General features: G+C 38.1%; 17 protein-coding genes across 17 annotated transcripts; 8 read left to right on the forward strand and 9 right to left on the reverse strand.

Annotated features, from left to right (window-relative positions):
• Positions 1 to 161: 161 nt before the first annotated feature.
• On the forward strand, positions 162 to 1,289 carry CSH1 (mannosylinositol phosphorylceramide synthase catalytic subunit CSH1; the record flags this gene model as incomplete). Its single annotated transcript, XM_033908862.1, has 1 exon — positions 162 to 1,289. One exon carries the CDS (start codon positions 162 to 164, stop codon positions 1,287 to 1,289), a length of 1,128 nt encoding a protein of 375 aa, XP_033764753.1.
• Positions 1,290 to 1,739: 450 nt separating this feature from the next.
• Positions 1,740 to 3,116, reverse strand: TOS1 (Tos1p; the record flags this gene model as incomplete). The annotated part of the gene is made up of 1 exon (XM_033908863.1): positions 1,740 to 3,116. One exon carries the CDS (start codon positions 3,114 to 3,116, stop codon positions 1,740 to 1,742), a length of 1,377 nt encoding a protein of 458 aa, XP_033764754.1.
• Positions 3,117 to 3,791: 675 nt separating this feature from the next.
• YSY6 (Ysy6p) lies at positions 3,792 to 3,989 on the forward strand (the record flags this gene model as incomplete). The annotated part of the gene is made up of 1 exon (XM_033908864.1): positions 3,792 to 3,989. The coding sequence occupies one exon, from the start codon at positions 3,792 to 3,794 to the stop codon at positions 3,987 to 3,989; it is 198 nt and encodes a 65-aa protein (XP_033764755.1).
• A 305-nt stretch (positions 3,990 to 4,294) lies between these two features.
• EXO5 (Exo5p) lies at positions 4,295 to 6,052 on the forward strand (the record flags this gene model as incomplete). Its single annotated transcript, XM_033908865.1, has 1 exon — positions 4,295 to 6,052. One exon carries the CDS (start codon positions 4,295 to 4,297, stop codon positions 6,050 to 6,052), a length of 1,758 nt encoding a protein of 585 aa, XP_033764756.1.
• A 450-nt stretch (positions 6,053 to 6,502) lies between these two features.
• Positions 6,503 to 7,054, reverse strand: ARL1 (Arf family GTPase ARL1; the record flags this gene model as incomplete). Its single annotated transcript, XM_033908866.1, has 1 exon — positions 6,503 to 7,054. One exon carries the CDS (start codon positions 7,052 to 7,054, stop codon positions 6,503 to 6,505), a length of 552 nt encoding a protein of 183 aa, XP_033764757.1.
• A 425-nt stretch (positions 7,055 to 7,479) lies between these two features.
• UBS1 (Ubs1p) lies at positions 7,480 to 8,313 on the forward strand (the record flags this gene model as incomplete). Its single annotated transcript, XM_033908867.1, has 1 exon — positions 7,480 to 8,313. One exon carries the CDS (start codon positions 7,480 to 7,482, stop codon positions 8,311 to 8,313), a length of 834 nt encoding a protein of 277 aa, XP_033764758.1.
• Positions 8,314 to 8,459: 146 nt separating this feature from the next.
• TYR1 (prephenate dehydrogenase (NADP(+))) lies at positions 8,460 to 9,827 on the reverse strand (the record flags this gene model as incomplete). Its single annotated transcript, XM_033908868.1, has 1 exon — positions 8,460 to 9,827. One exon carries the CDS (start codon positions 9,825 to 9,827, stop codon positions 8,460 to 8,462), a length of 1,368 nt encoding a protein of 455 aa, XP_033764759.1.
• Positions 9,828 to 10,106: 279 nt separating this feature from the next.
• POP7 (ribonuclease P/MRP protein subunit POP7) lies at positions 10,107 to 10,529 on the reverse strand (the record flags this gene model as incomplete). Its single annotated transcript, XM_033908869.1, has 1 exon — positions 10,107 to 10,529. One exon carries the CDS (start codon positions 10,527 to 10,529, stop codon positions 10,107 to 10,109), a length of 423 nt encoding a protein of 140 aa, XP_033764760.1.
• Positions 10,530 to 11,020: 491 nt separating this feature from the next.
• Positions 11,021 to 12,262, forward strand: PEX32 (Pex32p; the record flags this gene model as incomplete). Its single annotated transcript, XM_033908870.1, has 1 exon — positions 11,021 to 12,262. One exon carries the CDS (start codon positions 11,021 to 11,023, stop codon positions 12,260 to 12,262), a length of 1,242 nt encoding a protein of 413 aa, XP_033764761.1.
• Positions 12,263 to 12,563: 301 nt separating this feature from the next.
• Positions 12,564 to 14,645, reverse strand: SSE2 (adenyl-nucleotide exchange factor SSE2; the record flags this gene model as incomplete). Its single annotated transcript, XM_033908871.1, has 1 exon — positions 12,564 to 14,645. One exon carries the CDS (start codon positions 14,643 to 14,645, stop codon positions 12,564 to 12,566), a length of 2,082 nt encoding a protein of 693 aa, XP_033764762.1.
• A 345-nt stretch (positions 14,646 to 14,990) lies between these two features.
• On the reverse strand, positions 14,991 to 16,733 carry NPL4 (nuclear protein localization protein 4; the record flags this gene model as incomplete). The annotated part of the gene is made up of 1 exon (XM_033908872.1): positions 14,991 to 16,733. One exon carries the CDS (start codon positions 16,731 to 16,733, stop codon positions 14,991 to 14,993), a length of 1,743 nt encoding a protein of 580 aa, XP_033764763.1.
• A 276-nt stretch (positions 16,734 to 17,009) lies between these two features.
• On the forward strand, positions 17,010 to 17,630 carry SEC66 (Sec63 complex subunit SEC66; the record flags this gene model as incomplete). Its single annotated transcript, XM_033908873.1, has 1 exon — positions 17,010 to 17,630. One exon carries the CDS (start codon positions 17,010 to 17,012, stop codon positions 17,628 to 17,630), a length of 621 nt encoding a protein of 206 aa, XP_033764764.1.
• Positions 17,631 to 17,800: 170 nt separating this feature from the next.
• Positions 17,801 to 20,011, reverse strand: SMY2 (Smy2p; the record flags this gene model as incomplete). Its single annotated transcript, XM_033908874.1, has 1 exon — positions 17,801 to 20,011. The coding sequence occupies one exon, from the start codon at positions 20,009 to 20,011 to the stop codon at positions 17,801 to 17,803; it is 2,211 nt and encodes a 736-aa protein (XP_033764765.1).
• Positions 20,012 to 20,359: 348 nt separating this feature from the next.
• On the reverse strand, positions 20,360 to 20,806 carry UMP1 (Ump1p; the record flags this gene model as incomplete). Its single annotated transcript, XM_033908875.1, has 1 exon — positions 20,360 to 20,806. One exon carries the CDS (start codon positions 20,804 to 20,806, stop codon positions 20,360 to 20,362), a length of 447 nt encoding a protein of 148 aa, XP_033764766.1.
• Positions 20,807 to 21,041: 235 nt separating this feature from the next.
• On the forward strand, positions 21,042 to 21,995 carry SWD3 (Swd3p; the record flags this gene model as incomplete). Its single annotated transcript, XM_033908876.1, has 1 exon — positions 21,042 to 21,995. One exon carries the CDS (start codon positions 21,042 to 21,044, stop codon positions 21,993 to 21,995), a length of 954 nt encoding a protein of 317 aa, XP_033764767.1.
• Positions 21,996 to 22,357: 362 nt separating this feature from the next.
• ECM31 (3-methyl-2-oxobutanoate hydroxymethyltransferase) lies at positions 22,358 to 23,296 on the forward strand (the record flags this gene model as incomplete). The annotated part of the gene is made up of 1 exon (XM_033908877.1): positions 22,358 to 23,296. One exon carries the CDS (start codon positions 22,358 to 22,360, stop codon positions 23,294 to 23,296), a length of 939 nt encoding a protein of 312 aa, XP_033764768.1.
• Positions 23,297 to 23,449: 153 nt separating this feature from the next.
• On the reverse strand, positions 23,450 to 24,805 carry EHT1 (medium-chain fatty acid ethyl ester synthase/esterase; the record flags this gene model as incomplete). Its single annotated transcript, XM_033908878.1, has 1 exon — positions 23,450 to 24,805. One exon carries the CDS (start codon positions 24,803 to 24,805, stop codon positions 23,450 to 23,452), a length of 1,356 nt encoding a protein of 451 aa, XP_033764769.1.
• Between the last annotated feature and the right edge of the window lie 208 nt (positions 24,806 to 25,013).

Here is a 25,013-nt window from a genome sequence, read left to right on the forward strand (position 1 = left end):
TTTATTTCCTTCATTATTTACATCGCAACACGATTTTTATCAGCTTCTTCAGGGAGCGGTGAACGGTATATTATATAATTTCGACAGGCGAGCAAAATAGTGCGAAGCGGTACAAACTTAAAACAGTACCAGAGGAATTATAGTTAACCAATCAATACGAGATGAGGAAGGAGTTGAAAATTCTTATAATAGCGAACATTGCATTACTTTTCTCGATAATACATTACACATTTGACTTGTTGACGTTGTGTATAGATGATACCTTCAAAGATGCGCTAACAGATGAAGAGCTGAACCCGCCCAAGGGTTTCAATTCAACGCTCTATGAGTCTCCCCCTCAACTTATACCGAAAATCATTCATCAAACCTACAAAACGAACGATATCCCAGAACAGTGGGTAAAAGGCAGGCAGAAGTGTATTGATTTACACCCCGACTATACCTACATTTTATGGACGGATGATATGTCTGATAGTTTTATTAAACAGGAGTACCCATGGTTTCTGGACACCTTTAGAAGTTATGAGTATCCGATTGAGAGGGCAGATGCAATACGGTATTTCATTCTTTCACATTATGGTGGTATTTACATTGACTTGGATGATGGTTGCGAAAGAAGGCTAGACCCTTTGTTGACAGTGCCAGCATTTTTAAGGAAAACTTCGCCTACAGGGGTGTCCAATGATGTGATGGGCTCTGTTCCAAGACACCCATTCTTCTTGAAAGTCATCAAATCATTGAAGCACTACAAGAAAAACTGGTATATTCCATATATGACCATCATGGGCTCTACTGGCCCCTTATTCATTAGTGTGGTTTGGAAGCAATATAAGAGATGGTCTAATACGGCCGAAAATGGTGCGGTAAGGATCTTACAACCTGCTGACTATAAAATGCATCATAATTCTTTCTTTTCAATATCTAAAGGTTCCTCCTGGCATACGGGCGACGCAAATTTTATGAAAACTCTGGAGAATCATATCTTATCTTGCGTGGTTACTGGATTCATTTTTGGCTTTTTCATATTATACGGTGAATATACCTTTTATACTTGGCTGTGCTCTGGACCATTCAACAACAAACGTTATTACATTCAGTGGTTGAGTGACAAGTTCAAGTTGCGCAAGTGGAAACTAACATCATTCAAGGACAGAGAAAAGAGTCGGACGCTCGCACGTCACGAATATACCTCGAAGGGTAAAAGACTAAGAAAAGACTCTAACATCCCCTACGACAGCGTTTTCCTTGATATAGAAAAGAATCACGCTAAATTTACCGACTTGACCTGATTGAATTAGCACGATTCTCCCGTACAAATTTATTAGCTTGGATATATTTTCAAAAGACAATGGCATATAGATATGTAACAGGTTATTAAAATTTTAGTATTTAAGAATTACAAGTAACATGCATCCCTATAAAAACCAAAGAGGAAAAAATTCGGTTCAAAAATAGTACATTGTCCAGAAGCTTGGTTTTTAATAGTATATATAAAGATAAAGATAGAAAGAGTGCAACGCTCTAAACTTTCAAGAATAAAAATTTTTTTTTTTTTTTTTTTTGATTTTTTTTTTTACAATAATGTATTGTTCTTGGAAAATAACACAATCTGTTCACTACAAAGAAGTGGACAGAACCCCTAAATAAAAATAACTATAATAGAGGGGAAGGAAACAGATAGTAAGTGAAACATAAATGAAAGAAAGAAAAGGTTTATTGATTGATAAGAAATAATTGAACTATGGCAAGGCCGCGGAAGAACCAGACTTGCTCAACCATTGGTCAACAACATCATCGCTTAAAGTAGCATCAAAGCTTTCGTCAACTTCAATAATGTGAATAGTTTTATCACTTGAGTTAAAGATGACGGCAGCCTTTAAAGTACCATCAGTTGGTCTGTCGAAGTAATCTTGAGTACCGCCGTCTTGGCCGTCATGGATGTGGGAAATCAATTTATCAGAACCAGCAGTCAAAATTTCGAAAAGGTCCATCTCACCACAGCCCGTTTTCCAGCAAGAACAAGATGCATCACCATATTGCAAAGTTCTTGGGATTTTCGCATTCAATAACCAAATAGCTGGCATATCTTGGTTGTAAGCAGAACCGCTAGTGTCACTTGGCATGGAAAATTCGAAGACGAAAATTTTATCGGCTCCACCAAACCCATGATAAGCTGGAATACCTTCTCTGTAGTAACCACAATCACCGTTGTTACCGGAACATTCTTCACCAGAGAAAATCATGAACTCATTACCAGATTTAATGGTCACATCACCAAGAGCTTGAGCAGAGGCAGCACCAGAAACACCGTCTGAAGCGGCAAAGGAGATAGAGTTACCGAAACAACTGGACCAGACACCAGAACCAGCAGTCCCACCTTGGTTGTTCATAAATGTACAGTTGCTGGTAGAGCCTGGGACAAAATAGGAACCTCTTGACCAGTCACCGTTAGTGTTGGAAGATGAGGATGAGGATGAAGATGGAGAAGCAGCAGCAGCAGAAGAGGTGGTCCTGGAGGAAGAGGTAGAAGATTGGCTTTCGCTCGTTTCAACTGCTTGAGCACTGCTGGACAGAACAGTAGAAACTTTGGTGTAAGCGGAAGGAACAGCAGGGCCGACAACGGTATTGGTAGAATCGGCTGTGACTGTTTGACCATTACCGTCGACGTAAACAGTAGAAGTAACTTGAACATATTCAACGGCAACCTCTCTCTTATGTTGATGCTTGTGTCTGGAGACGACAGTTTCTCCTTGTTCATTACAGGACTCGATCAACTGTTTTTCTGATCTCTTCTTCAAAGCATTGGACTCACCATTTGGGTAGTAAACACCGAATTGTAGTAATTCGATTGGACCTCTGAAATGAATGGATAGCTCCTCATTGAAGGGAGCTAAACTACCAGACGAGGTGAAGTCGGCTTGGGTACAAGCACAAGAAGATTCATCCATATTGGTGACATCTTGATAGGTAGCGGATAAACCAACGTTAGAGTAAATGATGGCATCTGTTTGAGCACAATAGTAATTACCGCCAGAGTAAGTACAATCAGCGTTGACGAGTGACGCAACTGAAGAAAACAAACCGACCAACGCGGTGATGGAAAGTTTTTGTAACATATTTTTTCGTTTCAATTTTCCTGTTAAGCTTTCTGATATTTTTATGAAGGATAAATTTGAAAGGGAAAAAGGAGAAAAAAAAGATGTTCTATTGAAGGAGTGACTAGAAGTTGGATAGGTTAAGTTGGTTTGAGTTTTTGATTCTGGGTTCTTTTTGCAACTTAAAAGAAAAAGTAATATTAATATAGAACAGAAAAATATTGGAGATAAGAAGGATTAACTAGTAAAGTTCGAAAGATATAAAAGAAAGCAGATGCGAAAACAAAACTGAAATAAATCTGAAAAATAATGGAAGTGAAACAAGGCTAAGCAAGAAAAATTTCTTTATTGCCAAGACAGGAACGTTTGTGATGAATCACATCTGCATTCGTGGTATATTTAAATGAAAATCCCAAGTTTCGAATTTTCCACGTTCGCTGTACGACGAGAAAGCGCGGAAAAATAAACAAAACCAGCAGTAAATCGCCAACGAAAAAGGAAAGTCGCCAACGCGAAAAGAAAAGAGAAAGTGAGGCGCAGACCGTGGTACGTGATCTCGTGTATTATGATTTGACGTTGCTTTTTCTTGTCGCCATCTGCACTTACTTGCGTTATATCAAGTATAATTACAGCACAGCAGTATAAGTGAGAGTGGCAGGGTGCCGAGATCCAAGCAGATAGAGGACAACATCTGCAATGGCCGTACAGACACCAAAACAAAGATTGGCTAATGCCAAGTTTAACAAGAATAACGAAAAGTACAGAAAGTATGGTAAGAAGAAGGAGAGCAAAACTGACAAAACCCCACCTATGATATCTAAAACTTGGTTGGGCATTCTTCTGTTTCTCCTCGTAGGTGGCGGTGTTTTGGAACTAATCAGCTATATCCTATGAAGCGGAAGCAAATTGCATATATAAGTATACATGGAAGCAATTACGTAAATAAATAAGCGATTTTTGAATAGTAATAATAATAGTAATAGCGAGCATAAGTCAGTATTACCCGCATCGTCATTTATGGATGCGAAAATAAGAGAATGTAATTCAAGTGCTGTTGTGGTTTGCCGTACTAATAGTGTGAGCATATAGATGAATGTGAAGTAGAGCCTTGCTATTGTGCACAGAAAAGCTTCGTAGACACCATTTGTTTCTCTTAACTTTCTCGAGTAGGTTCTCTGCTTTTCTTTCGTACTTATCGTATGCTAAACCGCGCACTAAATAATAGGTATGGATTTTTAATTCACCCTAGGAGGTTTGTGCATTTAAAAGATAAATCCCTAGATGGAGCATCTGTATTGTCTTCAAAAAAGAACCATACGTACGATGTTCCAACTGATGATCCAAGCGGTATTCTCAATGCCTCGGACATTGATAGAATTAATAATTTGCCATTTTTCGATAACATCGGTGAGACAAAAGAGGCAAATACTAAGGAAGGGGTATTGTTGAGTGAAAAATTGGCCAATGTTAAAGAATTATTTGGAGGAGATCCCGAAAATCCTTCATTTATCAATTACAGATTTCCTAGAGATCTAGGAAATCCATATATTGATATTCAATTAAATCAGCTAAAGAAAAAAAGATTGTCCGTCACACAATTATGTACCACGCAGAATTGGTGCGAATTAAGAAACTTTTATGATTTTTATTCACAGAATTTGTCTAACCAACTACTGAATTTAAAATTTCAAGTGCAAAAAGGTAAGAAGATCCATAAATCACTGGAGGACGAGACGCATCCTGAATTAAATCAGTATAATAGTTTTACCCACGATTTCCTTGCGCTGACAAAGTTATCTATGGACATTGATGGCGAAATGGATGCCTTGTTAGACAACTGGTTTAACTCTATCAATAGGTTAATCTCCTTATTCACCAGAGGCGATGGTCATGCAAGAGAAATAGTTTGTCATGGTTTCATCAACTTACAAGACGGTAAACTAATACAGCAGTTGCTGAACAATGATAGTAAGACAAAAGAAAATGTTATAATATCAGGTATTATTGATCATTTAACTCTTAGAAACAAGCACAGTCATCAAGTAGAGAAAGGCATGGTTCATCTTGATACGGAACATCAAAGCTGGGGTAATGTTCTCGCTGAATTGCTACTAAACTTAAAACACCTGAAATCAAATAACGAGGTTCTTATCTCTGATATTAAGACAAGGTCAGTACCAAAAACCCCATCAATTGAATCCGTTATAGAATCATCTAAATTACAGACAATGTATTACAAGTTCTTCTTTTTCCACCTTAGTCAAGACATGACACAAACCTACCATAGCTTTTTAATTAACGCCCAGAGAAGAGGGCTCGATGTTGATGCGCCCATAAATCCTACAAAGATTTTGACTTTAATACTAACAAACCCGCTCTTTGCTAATGATGTGAAGAACCTCCTGTATGGGCAACCGATAAATCACGTTGCTTTCGATAGTGACACCAAAGGCTCTAATACATTCGATATGACGGCATTCAATGATTTACTAGACCGAGGTCCCACATCTTTCAACGTGCCAATCGAACAAGAAGAAGATAGCTCGGAGCCGACAAAATGCATATCTTTGCGAGATTATGAATATTTCTATACAAAGTGGAAGACTCCTCTAACTTTGAAATATTTCGCGGCAAGATTATCACAGATCTATTATATCGTGGGCAACCTCGTTTCGAATGATTTAATGATTGAATATTATTACCATAACGATAACTTCCACAATATCATCTTCCCATACGATCCAGTAAAACTGGAAACCCATGCTCGTGATTCTGCAATGGTTTGGTTTGGTCATAGAGATATGCATCCAATTGAACCTACCCAAAAAAACTTCAACACTTATTGTAAATTTTGTGATTACAGGCACGTTTGTTCCTGGAAAAATAAAAGTAAATTGAAACTTGTTGATCTGGGAAAAGAATTAAAAAAAATCATTCTTGAATCAAGTATGGAGTAATATAGCTGCTGTAACAATATTCATTCTAGTCAGTAAAACTTCGTTATTTTGTGAATAAACTGACGAATCCGAAGTACCTTCATCAGTTTATTTAAAGCATAAAGCACATGAATCCTTTGTGTATTTAAACCTCATAGCTGCATCCGCATGTTTTGGAAAATCCCTTTTTTTTGCCTGTTTGTAAGTGAGTCAGAATTCATATGACAATTTTGATTAAAATATATATATTCAACTTTTATCAAGAGCATTAGATATTCGATGCGGCCTTCTCCTTCATTGGAGCCGTATAACTGCATGTTAAATTAAATCCAAAGAGAAACATATATACACTTAATAATTTCATTGTTTTTGGATAGAGCTCCTTGATAATCAGTTACAAAACAAATTATATGTATATTCAATGCCATTTAAAGAGTGTGCATCTTCACTTTTTCTTGAAAATCCTTATCGCTATAATTGTTCCTCTTTTATAACATCAATCAACCAATCTAAACCTTCAGTAATACCTTCACCTTTAATTGCACTTGAGGCTACAATAGACCAACTTCTGTCCTTCAATTCTACAAGGTTCAGTTCTTTGGAGACTTCGCTTGCACTTAATGCACCCGGTTGATCTTGTTTATTTGCGAAAACCAGCAGTGCCGCATCTTGCAATTCTTCTTCCTGTAACATTAAATGAAGTTCCTTAGAGGCTGTGGACATACGATCTTTATCAGTCGAATCAACCACAAAAATGACTGCGGCAGTATCTGCGTAATAACATCTCCAGTAGGGCCTGATACTCGTTTGACCACCGAGATCCCAAACGTTCAATTTCAAGTTTTTATAACTTAGCGTCTCTACATTGAAACCGATGGTTGGCTTTGTAGTGACGACTTCACCAATTTGTAAACGGTATAAGATAGTGGTTTTACCTGCACCATCTAACCCCAAAATCAATATACGCAATTCTTTGTTTGAACCCCATAGTTTGTCAAACATCGAACTGAAAATGTTACCCATCTTGATCTAAAACTCACTTTACTAGAAATTTCTTCTTTAATCTCTTTTTATTTTTCCTCTGGATTTTAAGACCTTATTATTCACCGTTTCGTAAATACAAACGAACGACACAATCCTGTCCTACTCAAATGTTTCAGGAACATTCTGGCTAATATTAATCGTCGTAAATCTAACTTTCATAGGCAAAACAGTTTTATTCAAAATTTCAAATTGAAAGGACTTTGTTACCCGTCCTGATTAGCGCAGTTGGTTTTGTTATTGTCATAGAAAGTATTTAACCTGCTCTTCTCAAATATCCCATAGATGGCATTTTTAATATTATTAGAGTGCATCAAAAGAAGTTTGCCTTTATCGTGGTGTAGTGCTAGAAGGCGGTATAAGAGCTAAACAACCCGTTTTGTATTTAAAATAGAAGGCCACCAATTATGGCTCACCCATTAACCAGGAAATTGCTAAAGGACTGGAAGTATTTTATGCGCCATCCTGAAAAGACCCAGGGCCTTTTTCATGTAAGGCCCCATGATTCAGACTTACATCTTTGGCATGTAGTAATGTACGAGCCCAGGACTTCTTTGGAAGTTTATTTACTGCTTTATATTGGTGGAAATGACCAGGACCCATATATTATCATGAAATGTCTGTCTCCGAATTCTTGCTTTCCAATCAACAGGACAGTTTCGATGACACACTTAAACTATCTTCTATCGAAAGACTTGGGATTGCAGGATTTACTTTCCCATATATGGCAACCACTTTTTCATATTCAAGCAACAGAAGACTTACAGTATTCACCCTCAATGGTAAAATTCAACAAGGCGTGGAATAGAATTATTTACAAGGACTTTAAATCTTACTTCCCAGAACTGATAGGTACTCTGCAACCAGGTGACTATTCTATAGTAAAGAGTTATTCCAAGAACCTTAATATCAGCAATAGTAATAGTAACAGTGTTAATGAATTTATGTCGTTTTACAACTCTCAAAGTCACAACTTTCATGTACAAGACAACAACAAAAATCCTTATATTAACAACAGCATAGGAAAGACTGGTATATCGTCTACTCTTAATAATAACAACAATAACAAAAAGACACATGACTACAATACTATCGACTTCATGACCAGAAATCTACTTGCATGTGATGATGACAGTATTCATCCGGTAGTAAGCTCTAAAAGGTCGAGAACATCGACATGTCCAGACGAAATAAACGAGAATCGCAGTAATGAGCATTACACAAAGAGGAAAAGAATCTAAGGGGTATAATATCTACAGGAGAGTAGAATTTTTCTTCTTTTATCGAGATTTTTTGCATGGACATTTGTCACAGTATATATTTTTATTCAGGTATATAAATCCATTCCTTCTCACAAAAGAAGGCCTAATATTATAGGAAAACGGCATCAAAAACTTTCTGTATTTATTTTTTTAACAGCCGAACGCTCCTTAGAATGACTCAGAATGGTCTTTATCATCTCGTTACCAATGAGATTAGCCTCTGGAAGCATTGGTTCAAAAAACTTTTGAACACTCTGAAATTGCTTTTTGTATATATCAAAATTAGCAAAAGATACAACCGAACTCCATTCTCTAGCCGAAATAACAAATTCTAGATCATCTTTTATGAATGACTTGTCATGAAGAGCTGCATCGATTGTCTGCTCCAATAGACCAGGTTTTAAAAACAGATATTCGGACACACCCAAAAAGATTCTGAATAAAGGCGTCGAACAAATCATGTGGTCATATGGATCAATACCAAGTTGAAACCACGAATCAACAATCGCTAACAATGATAAATGCGAATTCGGCACTGGCTTGGAATTGGTGCTGTCACCAACGCTGTTTTTGGATAGCGAATACTTCTCCAGGATTGTATCATCTAGCAGTAAGAGACCGGTATGTTTTCCAAATACAAACTGCTTAGCTCTTAATAACCTATCAGTAAGTTCTTGTTCTTTGTTATCTATCATTAAACTAAATAGTTCCGTTGCACTTGTGGCATATTGAAGGATTTGCTGGTGTGCACTTGGGTTTGTTATGGCTAATCCTGCGTAAACATGCCACTTGTTGGAATATATTCTTAATGATATATTAACTTTCACATTTTCTAGCCCGCCGTACCATTTGTTTACACCCAGAGTCCAAGGATAAATCTTTATTTTTGCCCACGCAGAACCCATACTCAAGAAGGCAGCATGCGTCACGGCTTGTGTATCAGCAGTAATCTTGTCATGCTCTTCATATGTCAAATAAACTTGCTTACTCTTTAAACATGACATCACAGAATTAACGAACTCAAAAGACTCAGGATACTGTGATCTATAATTGATAATAACTAACGGTTGTCCTTCAGTATTAACCTTGGGTCCATGAAGAGAATGAACGGTAATAATATCACAATCCTTGGGTAAATATTGTTCGAAAGCCTCGATTTCAGGCAGCTTACAACTCGTTTGACCCCCCACAATTGTTCCAACTTTAGAAGATGGTCCATACATTGCGACAATTTTACTAATATTGGATGCCTCAACACTATAGATAATATAGTCACTTTTTCTGGACACTAAATGTCCATTTTTCACTAGTTCGAATTTGGAAGAAGCATATTTTTCTTTCAGTTCGTCATAATATTCTTCTCTATCACAACATATTACTTTCCATCCAGCATCTGTAAATTTATTGGCGTATAATAGGCCCATATCACCTAGACCAATTATACCAATGACTTTTGTGGCTTTCCATTGCTCGATCTTATCCTCCGGTACCATATTTTTCAAATGGATATGGAGTCGTCCTTCCTTCGAGGGCTTTGATGTTCTTGTTACTTAGAAAACTTTTCTCGATTTGAAATATTCTAGTATCACCTTCTTCGAAGCTTATTTTCATTAAAGGCCTCAAAAAAAAATAAAAAATGACACATAGCTGAAGTTCTAAACTTCATACACTGATAACGCTATTTAAGTAAAACTAACAGTAATTAATATTTTTGATAAAATATTAGCCATAGATAGTATACAACAAAAGGAAAGCGAAAAAAGAAAGACATGCTATACATAAATACGGACCTCTACACCGCTTAGAGTCCTTTTTTTAAGTCGGGTTTCTTTATCATCATCTTCAACATCGCTTTTGATCTCGATATCTGCTTGTTCTTCAGTTATTACTTCATCAATAACTTCTATAGTTTTGGTGAAAACCTCTATTTTCTTGTTCTTTTGATCTTGGAAATGGCAACCTAATGCCAGTGTCTTTTCTACAGCTTTGCCCATACCCAAAACGGTAACATAGGATGATCCGTGCCTACGGACACTTTCGAGAAACTTATTAATTCTTTTCAGCGCACTAACATATGGTGTTGTCGACTTAACGAAGATTGTTGTATGTATCTGCTTATGTGTTAGGGTCTTCAACGATGAATGCTTCCTTACTCGTTTAGTAGGATAGATTTTGGTATTCTCCTTGAGTGCCATCTTAGATGCAGACTTCACTTTCCCCTTCTCTATCCTTCAATCTTGTTGTTTATTTATGAATAATGAAGTAGCTCTCTACAAAGAGTAAAATTAAACAATTAGTCGAACGATCAATTGCAAGAAAAAAAATGAAAAAAAGGCATTTTTTGGAAATGACATGAAAAAGACCATTTAAGTATGACCCATGGTGATCCAACCCCATTATATTAAGTTGTTTGAGATCTTCACTAATTTAATCTGAAAATTTTGGACATTATTGTTGCCATTTTTCATATTCAATTCAACAGCCTGGTATGGAAGTAAAGAAATTATCTCCGAAACAGTACCCTTTTATGCTTCTTTTCAAGAGTTACTGGAACATCAACTTCAAGGCCAAACAGAATTGATGAAGCAAGTACAATCACTTGAAGTTGCTTCTTATTTTCTCTTTTTCTTCTATTGATTTTTGGTTTCGTCTAGTTGACATCGTTTTGCTAACTTTAGGGAAAGAAATGGACACAAATTCTAAAGCCAAAGTGCAGAGTGAAAATAAAAAGGTCAAGGCGAAGTTTATACATAATCATGGGCAAAAGCCCTCTCTTATCCAAATCACACCCCCAATGATATCTAGCACTCTGTTCCACGCATATCCATTATTGCTACTATTCGACAATGCGCTAGCGAATATAATGTGGCTATCCGACGATAAATGTTTGACGTTCATTTATTTAACTAGCATATGGCTGACCATAAGTTTTTTTATCCCCATTGAAATAGAGGTGAGTTATGTTCAGCCATTTACTGAGATTTTTAGACTCTGGTTAGGCATTATAAGCGGGGCATTCCTTTTTTTATCGTTCATGTATTACGTTGTTTCATTAATAACTTCATTAAGAGACACCGAGCCTCCTACGTTGGATGAGATTGTGGTGCTATTAGAGTCCGTGTTGGGCAAACTAGAGGTACTAAGAAACGAGCTAAACATTTGGAAAAAACTGAAGTTTTCATTTAATGGCGTCAATGAGAAGTGTTCCAACAAGAGGTTATTTTGCAGATTATTCCTATTGGGTACAATTTTTCAAATTATTATCATGAGATACATATCACCAGGAGCTTATACTAGATTTTTTATTATCGCTGGCTTGGTGTACCACACGACTAGTTTTCAGGCTACCTTAAGATTACTTTGGAGATTTACTCCTGTTAGAAATTTCTATTATTTGGGGATCAAAAGTTTCAAAATTTCGAATTTGTTACCAAATCATTTAAACATGAAACATATCATTATTTTATCTCAAGAGGGAGCGATCACGGTGCCACTGGTAGAGGTGTTACCTAGATTACTCCAAGGCAAGGAGGGTGAAGACCACATCCACATTCTACAGCTTTTGCTTAATGAGAAAAAAGATAACTTTGACAATCAAGACCTAAAAATATTAGAAATTGAAATACACGAAAATCAGAGAAGGTGGTATCAAAGTAAAAATTGGAGTACAAACTTGCTGCCCTATGAAAGGCAAAATTACTCCATAGAAGTTAAGAATACTGAAGGAACATTAACCATGAAAAGTTGTTTGCCAACCCATAAGCTTGGTGAAGAAGAATTACCCGATAATTGGCATTGGATTAATGACGTCTGGGACGGAACTGATTGGGTATATTCTGATTCAGCATGGAGAGAAATTGGACAATACAGTTCCTCAGAAAGTTTTACCAGGTCAAGGAAATGGAAACGACGCCTCTTTCACCTGTAATAATATAGCTATAAGTCTCTAAACTGCAAAAATAATCGACTGCTTGACATTATCATTATATCGGGAATTTTCCCATATGTTGAAGCATATGAAAATAAAAAACTTGATAAGGTGGTGTGTAATTGTGTATGTTGTCATAAATTTCATGAAATTCTTATAACGGTTTACGTAGAAAGATTTATCATTTTTATAATAAAAGATAGAATATAGGAGCAATGTATAAAGGCATATAATGAAGTACTGGTAATTCATTCAAGAAACAAATAAAGGAATAAACAATTCAATACAAAGATTTTTTCGATTAATCAAGGTCCATGTTTTCATCATTGTCATCATCGTTATCATCACTTGCAGCTTGTGCTCTTCTTTGTCCGGCCAATTTTTCAGCGATATCATTCGTTTTGGAAGTTTCTTGATTCGCTCTCAGTGCCTGTCTTTTTTCTTCCTCCTTCGCTACATACCTAGCTCTAATAACGTTCCCTAATGATGCCAATTCCTCATATTTAGCAATGTATTTCGCCTTGGTAGAATCGTCGCCATCCCCGTATAACCAATTTTCGGTGCTGGCCAACATGTTTTTCAATTTCTGTTTTTCTGCATCAGATGCAAAATCAGAGTACTCATTATCGAGCTTGGCACGAAGAGTATAAATGTACTCTTCAAGAGCATTTTTGCGATCCTCGGTTTCAGCAACCAGCTTATCCTGGTTTGTTAATTCATTTTCTTTTTCAATTAGATCATTCAATTCAACTGGGTTCAGCGCAAATGTTTCCGCAGTCATACCTAGCATGTCCTTCTTAACCGTTTTAGTAACTTCCTTGAATTGAGGCTCAGCGTCCTCTGGTGCGTCTTCAGGTAAAGGTACTGGTTCTTGAACTGTAATATCTTCCATTGTGTAAGCGTTCTCGATAATGTGCAAGCCAGAAGGATCACATCTTAGCTTAACTTTTACAGGAACAAAATCTTTACCTTTAGGAACACTGACACCAGTGAATCTCCATTTAGCAATAGTTGCGGAAGAACCTTTTGGTAGTTTTGAAGGATCAGTGTATATCGCTTTCATGTGAAAGTCGCCTGTACGATGTAAAGTGATTAGTTTCGTTGATGGATATGAGGAATTAGCAGGGAAAACTTCCAAGTGATCCTCGTCGTCAACCTGCTTATCCCAAGTGTAGGACACTGAATATGGATCAATATCTTCAAATTTAAATGGTCTGACCCTTAAAGTTGGCGAGTGAATGGCGCATATGAAAGCAGCTCCCTTAGCAACAGCTTCATCTTGGTTTAGAGTAGATGATAAAGGTTTACCGAAAGCATCAGATACTGACTTCTTTAAAACTGGGATACGTGTTGTACCGCCAATTATTTCTACAAAGTCAATATCATTGACGCTTAATTTAGCTTGAGTCAAGGCATTAGAAATCGGATACGTCACACGTTTCAACAGAGGTTTTACTAATTCTTCTAGTTCTTCGCGACTCAACTGAGAAGAAACATCAATGTCGTCCATAACAGATTCAACGGAGAAAGGAGCAGTAGAGTTCGCGGAGAGTACCTTTTTCAACTTTTCAGCAGCGATTAAAATCCTGTTGTAAGCTTTCGGATTTTTCCTAATGTCAATCTTGTACTTATCCTTAAATTGATCAGCGAAATGTTCAGTGATTGCACGATCGAAATTTCTACCACCAAAGTGCTTGTCATAAGCAGTACCTAATACTTTCATTTCGCCTTTGCGGAAAGCCATAATAGAACAGGTATAAGTAGAATGCCCAATGTCCACCAAGCCAATTATTCTCGGCTTTTCTTCAGGACCAGGCAGATCATCTTTGAAGACACCATACGAAACAGCTGCCGCAGTGACATCATTGACAATCCTTACAGGATTCAATCCTGCAATTCTAGCGGCATCAGCTATGTTATAACGTTGTTCTTCGGAATACCATACGGGCACCGCAAGACAGACATCAGTGATTGATGACTTCGTTTCCTGTTGAACAGTGTGCTTAACTTTATCGATGAACATAGCAGTTAGTTGAGTAGCTGAAAATATGTGTGTTTTACCGCCGAACTTGACTTCAGCACCAACTTTACCATTTTTCAGTTGTACTAATTTTGAAGTAAAGAATTTGTTCTCGATATCGAACTCAGGGTCTTTGAACTTCAGACCAATGATCCTTTTCAAGTTTTCCACAGTATTTTTAACATTGGACGTTTGCTTAGTTTTACCAGATTCACCTAAATACCTATTTCTAGGGCCAAAGCCGACCAGGGATGGCGTAGATCTGTTAGAAACTTCATTGACAACGACGTCAATACCTCTATTCCTGGCAACTGCCAGTACTGAGTTATTGTTGCCTAAATCTAAGCCGAATGGAGTGCTCATCTTATTAACTCTTTGGTTACGTCTGTTACAGGCTAAGAAAAAAAAAAAAAAGTTTTTAAGGATATTTCCAAAACCAATCTAAGGTTCCATAAAATCGAAATCCTCAAATGGTTGAGATCTTTGGTTTGAATGAAAAGTACCCTAATATATACCAAATTACGAAAGTGACTCCCAGTTATTGTTCCTTAAAGTTTATCGTATGAAGTGACTTTTAAAAGGGACGTTCTGGAAACGTCTACAATTTTAAAAGATGATTTACATAGTTTTAAAATAAAAAGACTCAATTTTACCTTCCGTGCATTCTTATTTTTTCTATCTAAAACCTCAGATCTTGCGGACACTGTCTTAGCCGCTTTCCTGAAGGATCATTACTAATGTTTGCCAACCAGCCGAGGAGACAAGCTTCAGTAGTGATTCTTCCCATCCAGTTTTCACAGCAGACTCTATTAATAATTTCCATTCGTCTGGAGAGAGTATCTGTAGGGAATTTAGATATAGTAGCAAGTGAAAGTTCGAAATTTTTTCATGTAAAAGATTGAAATCCCCACTTGAAGCCACATGAAATAAATACTTTTTTAATTCTTGATAATCTTGAGATTGCCCCATAGCTTGTCGATTGCTCCATGGAAATCCGATGGATGTAATGAATTTCGAATTTGTTTCCGCATCGCTATTAGGGAACCCATGGGTCAGCGTCACTAAAAGGTAGTCTACTGGAAATGCAGGCTTGGCATTTTCCTTTACTGTTATGCCATATTCATTTGACTTCATGTAAAATATTTCGGGTACATATCTTTCATCGGTAGTATCGTTAATGTATGCCATTGAAGGAAAGGTGGACCCGCAGATCATATCTGCAGTTACCAATGCTTCAGCTTCTGTGGACACTTGGTAGCTCGAAATATCAATTTCACCTTCCAAATTACCAGATATGACGCAAGTGACAAACTTGGAAGAAAAAAATCCTTGTTCGCTATACCTACTTATATTAGGATGTCTTGATTGATGCCTAGCGGCCATGATAACTTCTAATGATGAAAGAAAAAATGAATCCTTATGTCTTTTACAAAAAACAGACCCATCGCCAGCTCCTGCATCAGATAAGTCTGTGAATATTAGGCCAATACGTGAAAGCCCCATTTCCTGAGCCTGTTTATCAATTTGTAGCATTTCACTCTTAACCTGTTCGACGTCCATGGTCAAACCGTCTTGCTCATCATGTTGAGGGGGTTCGTATATTGCCTCGACAACGGCCTTTATACCTAGAGGTGTGTTATCATATTTGGAGTAGGACCCGTACATATAGCCATATCTTTGCATACCTGTGTACCTCCATGCCTGAATAAATTCATTGATTATTTCACTTTTCTGAAATTCGACGTGATCAACCATTCTAAATTCTTGCTGTTGTAACGTAATTGCTGACGGTTGACATTTAGAACAAATTCCCCGAGGCCATGGTTCGTGGCCATTATGACAACGCTTATTGATTCTGAAATCTGGTTCAGTGAGGGGGGCAATGTAAGAGCTGCCGTTCTCTTTCTTATTAGCATTTTCATTTAATTTCTTCAGATATGAATGAAACGATATATGTTTGATCTTGTTTTTCTCATGATACTCTTTGTCCCAAGGGGGTAAAGGCGAGCAGTATTCGCACATACCCCTATCACCATGCTTGCACAATTTCGATTTTTGGCGAGGAATTAAGCCGTCTTCTTTCTCTAGTTCCTCATCTACACCAAGTTCTCTGATCTTTAGCGGACCACATTCGTGTTGACGCTTGTTCTTGTTGCCAATGTCTACGGATCCGATTCCAACATCGACATCATCTTTCTCATTAGCGGACTTGTTCGAATAGTTGAGGAGCAGCATGTCACCGTGCTTTAACCCTAAATCCGCCACTGTTCGATTAACCAGTTCGGAAACGGCATGAGTACCTTGACCGGGCTTCTCACAAACAGTGAATGTATCGACATCGGCATCGGGATCCAGATTACCCAACAACTTTTCAATTACTGTTCCGAAAAGGTCGTTTTCTTGGCAAGAAACTCTGTGTGTACCATTTTTTGTTCTAAATCTGATAAGCATACTTTCTTTAGGTGAGAATCGGTGTATTTCAGCAGTTTAGAAAAATTTTCTTCACACTGCTATCCTATTTGCCACTCTTCCATCCTGTTTAATGAGGGCGTTCCTTAAATGGGTAAACGCAATCTCATTACCCGCCGAGATACGTCAAAAGTTTTAGGGACACGTCTAAAAGTTGAACTTATACGTGAAAAAATTGACGGAATATTAATGAAATGGCTATTTTGAGGAACCCAAGTACAGGAAAGAGGCACGCACAAACTAGTTGGGGTTGCTAATATGTCAGAATTTAATGAAACGAAATTCTCTAACAATGGTACGTTTTTTGAAACGGAGGAACCAATTGTGGAGACGAAATCAGTCTCTGTTTACACCCCACTCATATATGTCTTTATTCTGGTAGTGTCCCTTGTGATGTTCGCTTCAAACTACAGGAAGAACCAGGCCAAAAAAATTAGCGAACAACCATCGATATTTGATGAAAATGATGCTCATGATCTGTATTTTCAGATAAAGGAAATGAGTGAAAATGAAAAAATCCATGAAAAGGTCTTGAAGGCCGCCTTATTGAACAGAGGTGCAGAATCTGTTAGACGATCATTAAAATTGAAAGAATTGGCTCCCCAAATCAATCTTTTATATAAAAATGGGTCAATCGGGGAAGATTATTGGAAGAGATTTGAAACTGAAGTTAAATTAATTGAACTGGAATTTAAAGATACTTTACAAGAAGCCGAAAAACTACAACCAGGTTGGGTGCAATTGTTCGTTATGGTTTGTAAAGAAATTTGCTTTAATCAAGCTCTTTCCAGACGTTATCAATCAATCTTGAAACGTAAAGAAGTCTGTATTAAAGAGTGGGAGCTGAAGATAAATAATGAAGGAAGATTAACCAATTAGTACCTGCATGTGTACAGCGATTTCCATTTACTGATTCGGTATTTTTTTAAATATTTGTATAGAATTTGTCATTATCTGCGTTAAAAAATAGTTATAAAGTATGTACAATAACAATATTGATAAAGTAGTGTGCAAACAGTGAGAAGAAAAGATCATGGTAACTTTTCTTTTCAGTGTTTCCTACCCTTCTTCTTGCTAACTACTTGAAATTCCCAGTCGTCATCATCGTTGCCTGAAAGAGCTAACGCTTCATTCCAACTTAACGGATCACCACCTTGTTTTTCGCATTCAGCACGTCTCTTGATAAATTCAGTAGCAAATCTCCTACCATCCATAACGTCACTATTTGCGTAAATTGTTTCTTGAATCAACTCTTTGGATTCTGGTCCCGTAGGTAAACTCAATAATAGTTCTAAGACATTATTATTTGTTATTCCAGAATTTAATTTCATTTGTGATTTACACCATTTGATAAACTCCTGACGGGGAGAAACATTATTCATACTGGCAAATGTAGTGGTAGTAGAAGTTATAGTAGTTGTCATCGTTGTTGAAGAGTTTGAACCAGTATTGGCTTTTGAATATGGAGACACAACGGTGCCAATAGGCGTTTTCGCTTTAGAAGTCACCGTAGTCCAAGTTGTGGACTTTATTTGTCTGGAAGAGCTCTGAACCTTTTCCCATAATTTCTTCTGCTCTTCTATAAAATTGGGGTCCTTCAACTCCTTCAATGAAGGTGACTCTTTCACATCCTTTGGGTTTTTTTGAAACTGAGATTTGATATCAATAGTTTGATCTGGTAGTGGGTTGGACTTGTTAGCCCAGTTAAGCACGGACTTCAGTTCCTGCTTTTGCTTTTCTTCTTTGCTATTCCTCTGCTGTAGACCTAAGATTTCTCCCTTATTCTTTTCAGTGCTAGTTACGTCATTTTTGATTGAGGTGTCGACGGCAGTATTAACTATGACCTTGGAAGACCATGGTATTGACTTTGCGCTCGAGGAATTCAATGAAGACAAATCCTTTGATGTCTTGAAGTCTTCTGTATGTGTTTGCGTGTCTCTTTCGGTCTTTTCAGATTTTTTTTGCTTTTTTGCTTCCAATGCTTCTTTTTCTTTCTGTTTTTTCAATAATTCCTTTTGTTCCTTTTGTCTTTTCAATAACTCATCTTCTTTTTGCTTCTGTTTTTTTAATAAGCGAGTTTCTTCCTTCCTTTTAAGTTCTTCGCTCCGTTTTTCTTGTTCTTCCAATGCTTTTGCTACGGACTCAGATTTTTCCTTTTTACCTTTCTCCGGAATAGAAGTAGACTTGTCTGGTTTGAACGTTTCATTTTTTTGACCAATGGCGGTAACTGAGCCTAATTTAATGTCAACTCCCTTGGGGATAGTACCTCCATCCATATCCCAGATATTCTCATGTGTCAATGGCTTGAAAATATCGTTTTCGGCAGCTTTAATAGCGTCAGTGGTAATTGTGGCAGTATCGCTTGTGTATGGGGCTAAGGCTAGGTTGATAGAGTCAGTATTGCTTGGTTGAACGTGCATTTTGTCGAAAGTAGTGAATGGATCCGTGTCATACTTTTGGAGCTTTGTCATTAATTCGCCAAGGGTGATGAAAATATCGTTTATTCCTAGCGTTTCCGGAGTGTTGCCCAATCTTGAAATTTGAAGAGTTGAAGCAAAATAACCACCTATGTACCATTGCGACATCAACTGGGTGGTGAACGGACCATGTATCTGTCCCTGAGTGTCTATGTATCTCCAGCTGGATTCAACTGAAACTGGTGTGGACAGCTGTGTGATTCCACTAATGCTCGCGGTTGGAGGAATATCAGATGACGGGAATAAGTTGACATGAGATTGAGCAGCAGTTGGTGTTCCCAATGGAGTAATATCAACAGCCAATGAATGTGTACTCAGATTCATTCCAAGATTAGCAGCATAACTAAAGGACGAGGAAGAGTCGTTTCTCTGCAATAGTGGATGCTGCTGAACAGGTGTACTAACCCGCGATTCAGGATGGTCGCCGTGCCAGAATGAGGAACCCATTACTCCTGAGCTTTGAGGAATGAAGGGTTCTTTGACGGAAGTGAAGGGTGACGCCGCACGCTGTATACCAATAGAATCAATCAAGGAAGAAGTCCTACTAAGTGGATGTCGACCTCCTAAAAGAGGTGTATTCGACCTAAACGTAGATCCAGGAGCAGTATTCATGCCCGCAGCAACAGCACCATTTGTATTGTTATTAACACCGGGTTGGGAGGAGTCCACGCCGGTGGAAGTTCTGTTAGTGCTGTTCTTTTCTGTATCCATAGAATCGAGTTTTAGGTCCTTAAACTGTTCATTAAAGGAACCAAATAATCTTTGTGAGTCTGGTGCTATCATTACTGATATGGGCTAAGAGGTTGATTATATGGGGGAAGGAGGAAAGGAAGAAAAAAGTTCAAAGAGTACAAATGGAAGTGATGAACTCGGAGAAGCCGCTAAACTGCGTGTGTGGGTATTTGTAGTACTGTGAGAATTTCTAAAAGGCCCATCAAATCAAATCAACCTATAAATGAAAATATGAGAAAAAAATTTTTCAGTGCGACTGGAAAAAAAGGCATAGGGTAATTGCGGACTATCTGGGGCACTAAAAATATAGAGGCAGAACTATGTAGTATAAGTAATATGACACTAATCTAATCTTTTCGACGATTTACGTAACAGGTGTATAAAGGACTTGACATTAGTTTAAATGCCCAATTGCTTTTCGATTTTGCTGTGAACGTCATCGCCCACCATAGTGCTGGCTTGTAGGCCGGTGCCAGGGTAGACGTCCTCCCAATCCATGCTGCACTCTTTGTTCAGTAGTATATCACGGTGTATGCTACCGCTTGTTGAAAGAGGGTTGAAGTCGGTACGATTAACAATTTCCATTTCCATTGTCCTTTTCATGGGTTCGGCAATGCCAAATATTTGTCGATACTGTTCCATTTGTCTTTGGCGCTGTGTGGTTTCCCAGTGCTTCAATGTCAACTCTAATGGGTGTCTGTCATTCAATTGTGTGGAAAGAGGTACTGCACCGCCTTCTTGCTGGCGTAATGCGTCTGGCAAGGAGGGCACCGCAGAAGAAAGAACACTTCCGTCTTGATCCGTGGAGACTTGAGATTTAAAGTTACCTTGTGGTACGATATTCATAGTTAGTATGCAGGCTATTTCTAATCTTGTCTTATCAATGCACACTCCCTCTAGTGATCAGAAAACTACACAGTATGCTTTAATAACCTCAAGTAGATAAAATTGCCACCGGGTAGTCACCCGGAGAGAGGGCAAAAAAGCAAGGCCATTAAGAAGAGCTTGCGCACTACTGGCGGTAGTTACTCGATAGTTTAAGCCCAAGCTCATTCATGCAAGTGGTCAATTATATGCTGTCATGTTCCAGTTTGTTGCTTCTGTGGCAACGCAGGATGGATTGAAAGCTACCTGTGCAAAAATTTCCCCTGATGGGCAGTTTCTTGCCATAACGCAGGGACTTAACATCCTGATATACGACGCCAACAAACAAGCCGTATCACAAACACTAGTCACATCACATGCCAGGCCGTTCTCAGAGTTATGCTGGTCTCCTGATGGACAATGCTTGGCTACTGCATCGGATGATTTTTCTGTGGAGATAATCCATCTATCTTATGGGCTGCTGCACACTTTTGTCGGGCATACGGCGCCTGTGATATCTCTTACATTCAATAGAAAGGGAAACTTGCTATTTACGTCCTCAATGGACGAAAGTATCAAGATATGGGACACACTGAACGGGTCTTTGATGAAAACAATATCTGCACACTCAGAAGCAGTTGTGTCGGTGGATGTACCCATGAATGATTCTTCCATTTTGAGTTCAGGTTCGTATGACGGGCTCATACGGATCTTTGACGCTGAGACAGGCCACTGTTTGAAAACGTTGACTTATGACAAGGATTGGAAAAGAGAGAACGGTGTAGTGCCTATCTCTCAAGTTAAATTTTCAGAAAACGCAAGGTATCTCTTGGTGAAATCACTGGATGGCGTGGTGAAAATATGGGATTGCATCGGGGGTTGCGTAGTTCGTACTTTCCAGGTCCAGCCCCTCGAAAAGGGTGTGCTGCATCATTCCTGCGGTATGGATTTCTTAAATCCCGAAGATGGATCCGCTCCTCTGGTGATCAGCGGTTATGAAAACGGCGATATATATTGTTGGAATTCGGATACTAAAAGCCTCTTACAATTGCTTGACGGTTCTTCGTATCATCACAGCAGCCCTGTGATGAGCATACACTGCTTCGGTAATACAATGTGCTCCCTTGCATTGAATGGAGATTGCTGTTTATGGAGATGGGTTGAAGAATGAGCATTATGTACACGACAACAAATACTCCGTAAGGATGTAACACAAGAGTATATATAGATATATAATAGACGTCTAAAAGTTTCAAGGGATCGGGCTATCAGTGAGATTTTTTTATTTTATTCCAACTATTTTTTTTTTATTTTTCACTCACTGTTGCTTTACGTGATGAGTAAGTTGTCTTAAAAATTACCAAGGAAAGCTCGGGCAACTTCTAACATTAAGTGTTCACACCTCGAAGAACTCGCACCTTAGGCCAGCTTCTACAAAAGCTTTGTATAGAATACACGCTGCATCAATAGCTAACCATAATCTTGTTACTAAATTAGCTTGGTATAAAGTCAGGGAAGTTTTTCACACCCAGTATGAATATAATGAAAAGACAGTTATGTTCTTTCCCCAACCGATTTTTTTCCACAGCAAAGAACGTCATCAAATACAACACGATTCAGGATATCAGGAACAAATACATTACTGGTACGCCTTTGTCCATGTGCACTGCATATGACTTCATTACTGCTACGTGGGTTAACAGGGCCAATTGTGATTTACTCTTAATCGGAGATTCTTTGGCGATGACTTCATTGGGGTATGATAGCACAATTACGCTTTCATTGAATGAATTCAAATACCATGTCGCCTCTGTGTGCAGAGCCGAAGGTTCTTCCATGGTGGTGGTAGACATGCCATTCGGTACGTTTGAGTCAGGCATATCTGATGGCTTAAAAAATGCCATAGATATCATGAAATTGCACAGCAAAGTCACCTCTGTCAAAGTAGAAGTTGGTTCGTACACCAAAGACAAATATACGATGAAATTTATTGAAGAGTTGTGCTCCAGGGGTATCCCTGTTATGGCTCATATAGGATTAACGCCGCAAAAAGTTCATTCGCTTGGAGGCTATAAAGTGCAAGGTAACAAAAGTCTGTCACAAATGCAGGAGTTGTACGAAACAGCCATGCATCTACAAAAAATTGGCTGCTGGTCTATTCTCATTGAATGTGTCCCTCATAAAATGGCTCAATTCATAACATCCAAACTTTCCGTACCAACAATAGGTATCGGCGCAGGTAATGGTACTAGCGGACAAGTTTTGGTTATATCTGACCTTCTTGGGATGCAAGGTGATTCTGTCCCAAAATTTGTCAAGCAAACTGTAAATATGTCAGATATTGCGACTCAGGGCCTAAAGGAGTACATAGCAAATGTAGAGGATGGAACATTTCCCGAAAGAGGTACTCATACTTTCAAAGTTAAAGAGGAACTTTGGAATGAATTTCTCTCTTCAATTAATGAAAAATAAAAGAATTAAATAAAAATTATCGCATGGAGAAAGAAAAAATTTTGAATTTCAAGTATATTGAAGACACAAACAATATATAACATACAATAAAGGACCATAGATCATCTATTGTATAAGTACATAGGAAAGTGGTTTGGAAAAAATTGTGGGACATCATACAACTAATTCATCAAACTTAGTAAAGAATTCTGCAATCGCCTTGGTAGCCCACGAATTATTGTCTTTATCTAGGTAAGCTAAATGACCTCCTAAGTCGGTTCTACAATACAAAACACGAGGATTTTTTTCCACGATTGAGTAAGGTTGATCCGGGCCGACAACAGGATCATCCCTTGAATTGATAACTAGAGTAGGAACCCGAATTGTATCAACTCTGCTTATTGAGCTGGCCGCTTTATAATATTCCATAGCATTTGGGAAGCCTAAAGCAGGCGCAGTGTACAATTCATCAAATTCCAGACTCGATTTAAAGCTTTTTGCCTTTATTAGATTTTCAGGTGTGAACATATAGTAAGATGGATTCTTGACTGTGGGAGGATGGTCAGGACGGGAGCCATTTGGAACTCCTAGTTCACCCATATTAACTTGAACAGTTCTTGTTAAGAATTGGGCAATATTTTTGGAAAATAAAGTCTTTGACCACCAATCCTCGGTCATTCTAAGTGCCGAAAGGAGAAGATCCCAAGGGTTGCACAGGGTAGCAGCTGCAGATAAAGGAGATTTATCGCCTTCTTCTCCCAGATAGTTTCCCAACATCGTAGCACCGAAGGAGCATCCCACAGCGTATAATTTTCTATTTGGATATCTCTCCTTTTCTCTTTGCAAAAATTCACGAATATCCATTGTGTGGTAAGCCGTAAATAAATTTCTGGTTGTAATTTTAGAACGTGCACAGCCTCTAGTATTTAGTACCACCACTTGAAATCTCCCACTCCGAGAGAGGTTTTCAGCAAGAGATCTTATGATAGGCTCATGACTACCACCAGCAAGACCATGTAGGATAACTACTAAGGGCAGATCAACCTCCCTTACATTTTCCAATTCATTATCCTTCAGATACCTTGTACGTGGTTGTAAACGAGGCCACCCTTCTGGATGCGTCTCCTTCTCGTCTTCACCAAATTTTTTCTTATCGAAACCCATAGTACTTTGATCGAGTTTGTAATCCTTCTTCCAGGAATCCATGAGCCAGTCAGCGGTACAAACTCCATTATCCGAGAATTTGACAATTTCTCTGCCGTAGAATACAGGAAATTTCTTAGAGAAATCAGCAGCATTTAAGTACAGGGTTTGCAAAATACCTGTGAACAAGTAAGGACTCAATTTAAATTGAGCACCATTCTTCAACGTTGGGACATATTTGTTAACGAACTCGTCAAATTCAACCTGTTCCTTGTTGTCTTTTAAATTTAGTTTGATGGAACCATTTTCACCGACGACATGTGAAACAGTACCATTGTATCCCCAATGGAACGGGTTGATAGCTGGCCATTTCGAAACTTCTGACATATCTGAAACTTTTCTTAGTTTTTTTTTTTTACGCAACAGTAATAGAAATAATATTCGAATTTTAGAAAACAGCTCGTATTAATAATCAACGAAGGAAATACTCGAGGAGCTATACTTCTAGGGACATCCGATATCTGACGCCTTTTTTAAATCTGCACATGCGCAAGATTTGAAAAAAAGGATCTCGGAACCGGAACGAGGTTGCTCA

The sequence above is a fragment of the Saccharomyces paradoxus genome, chromosome II (genome assembly GCF_002079055.1).
Source record: "Saccharomyces paradoxus chromosome II, complete sequence".
Taxonomy (NCBI): domain Eukaryota; kingdom Fungi; phylum Ascomycota; class Saccharomycetes; order Saccharomycetales; family Saccharomycetaceae; genus Saccharomyces; species Saccharomyces paradoxus.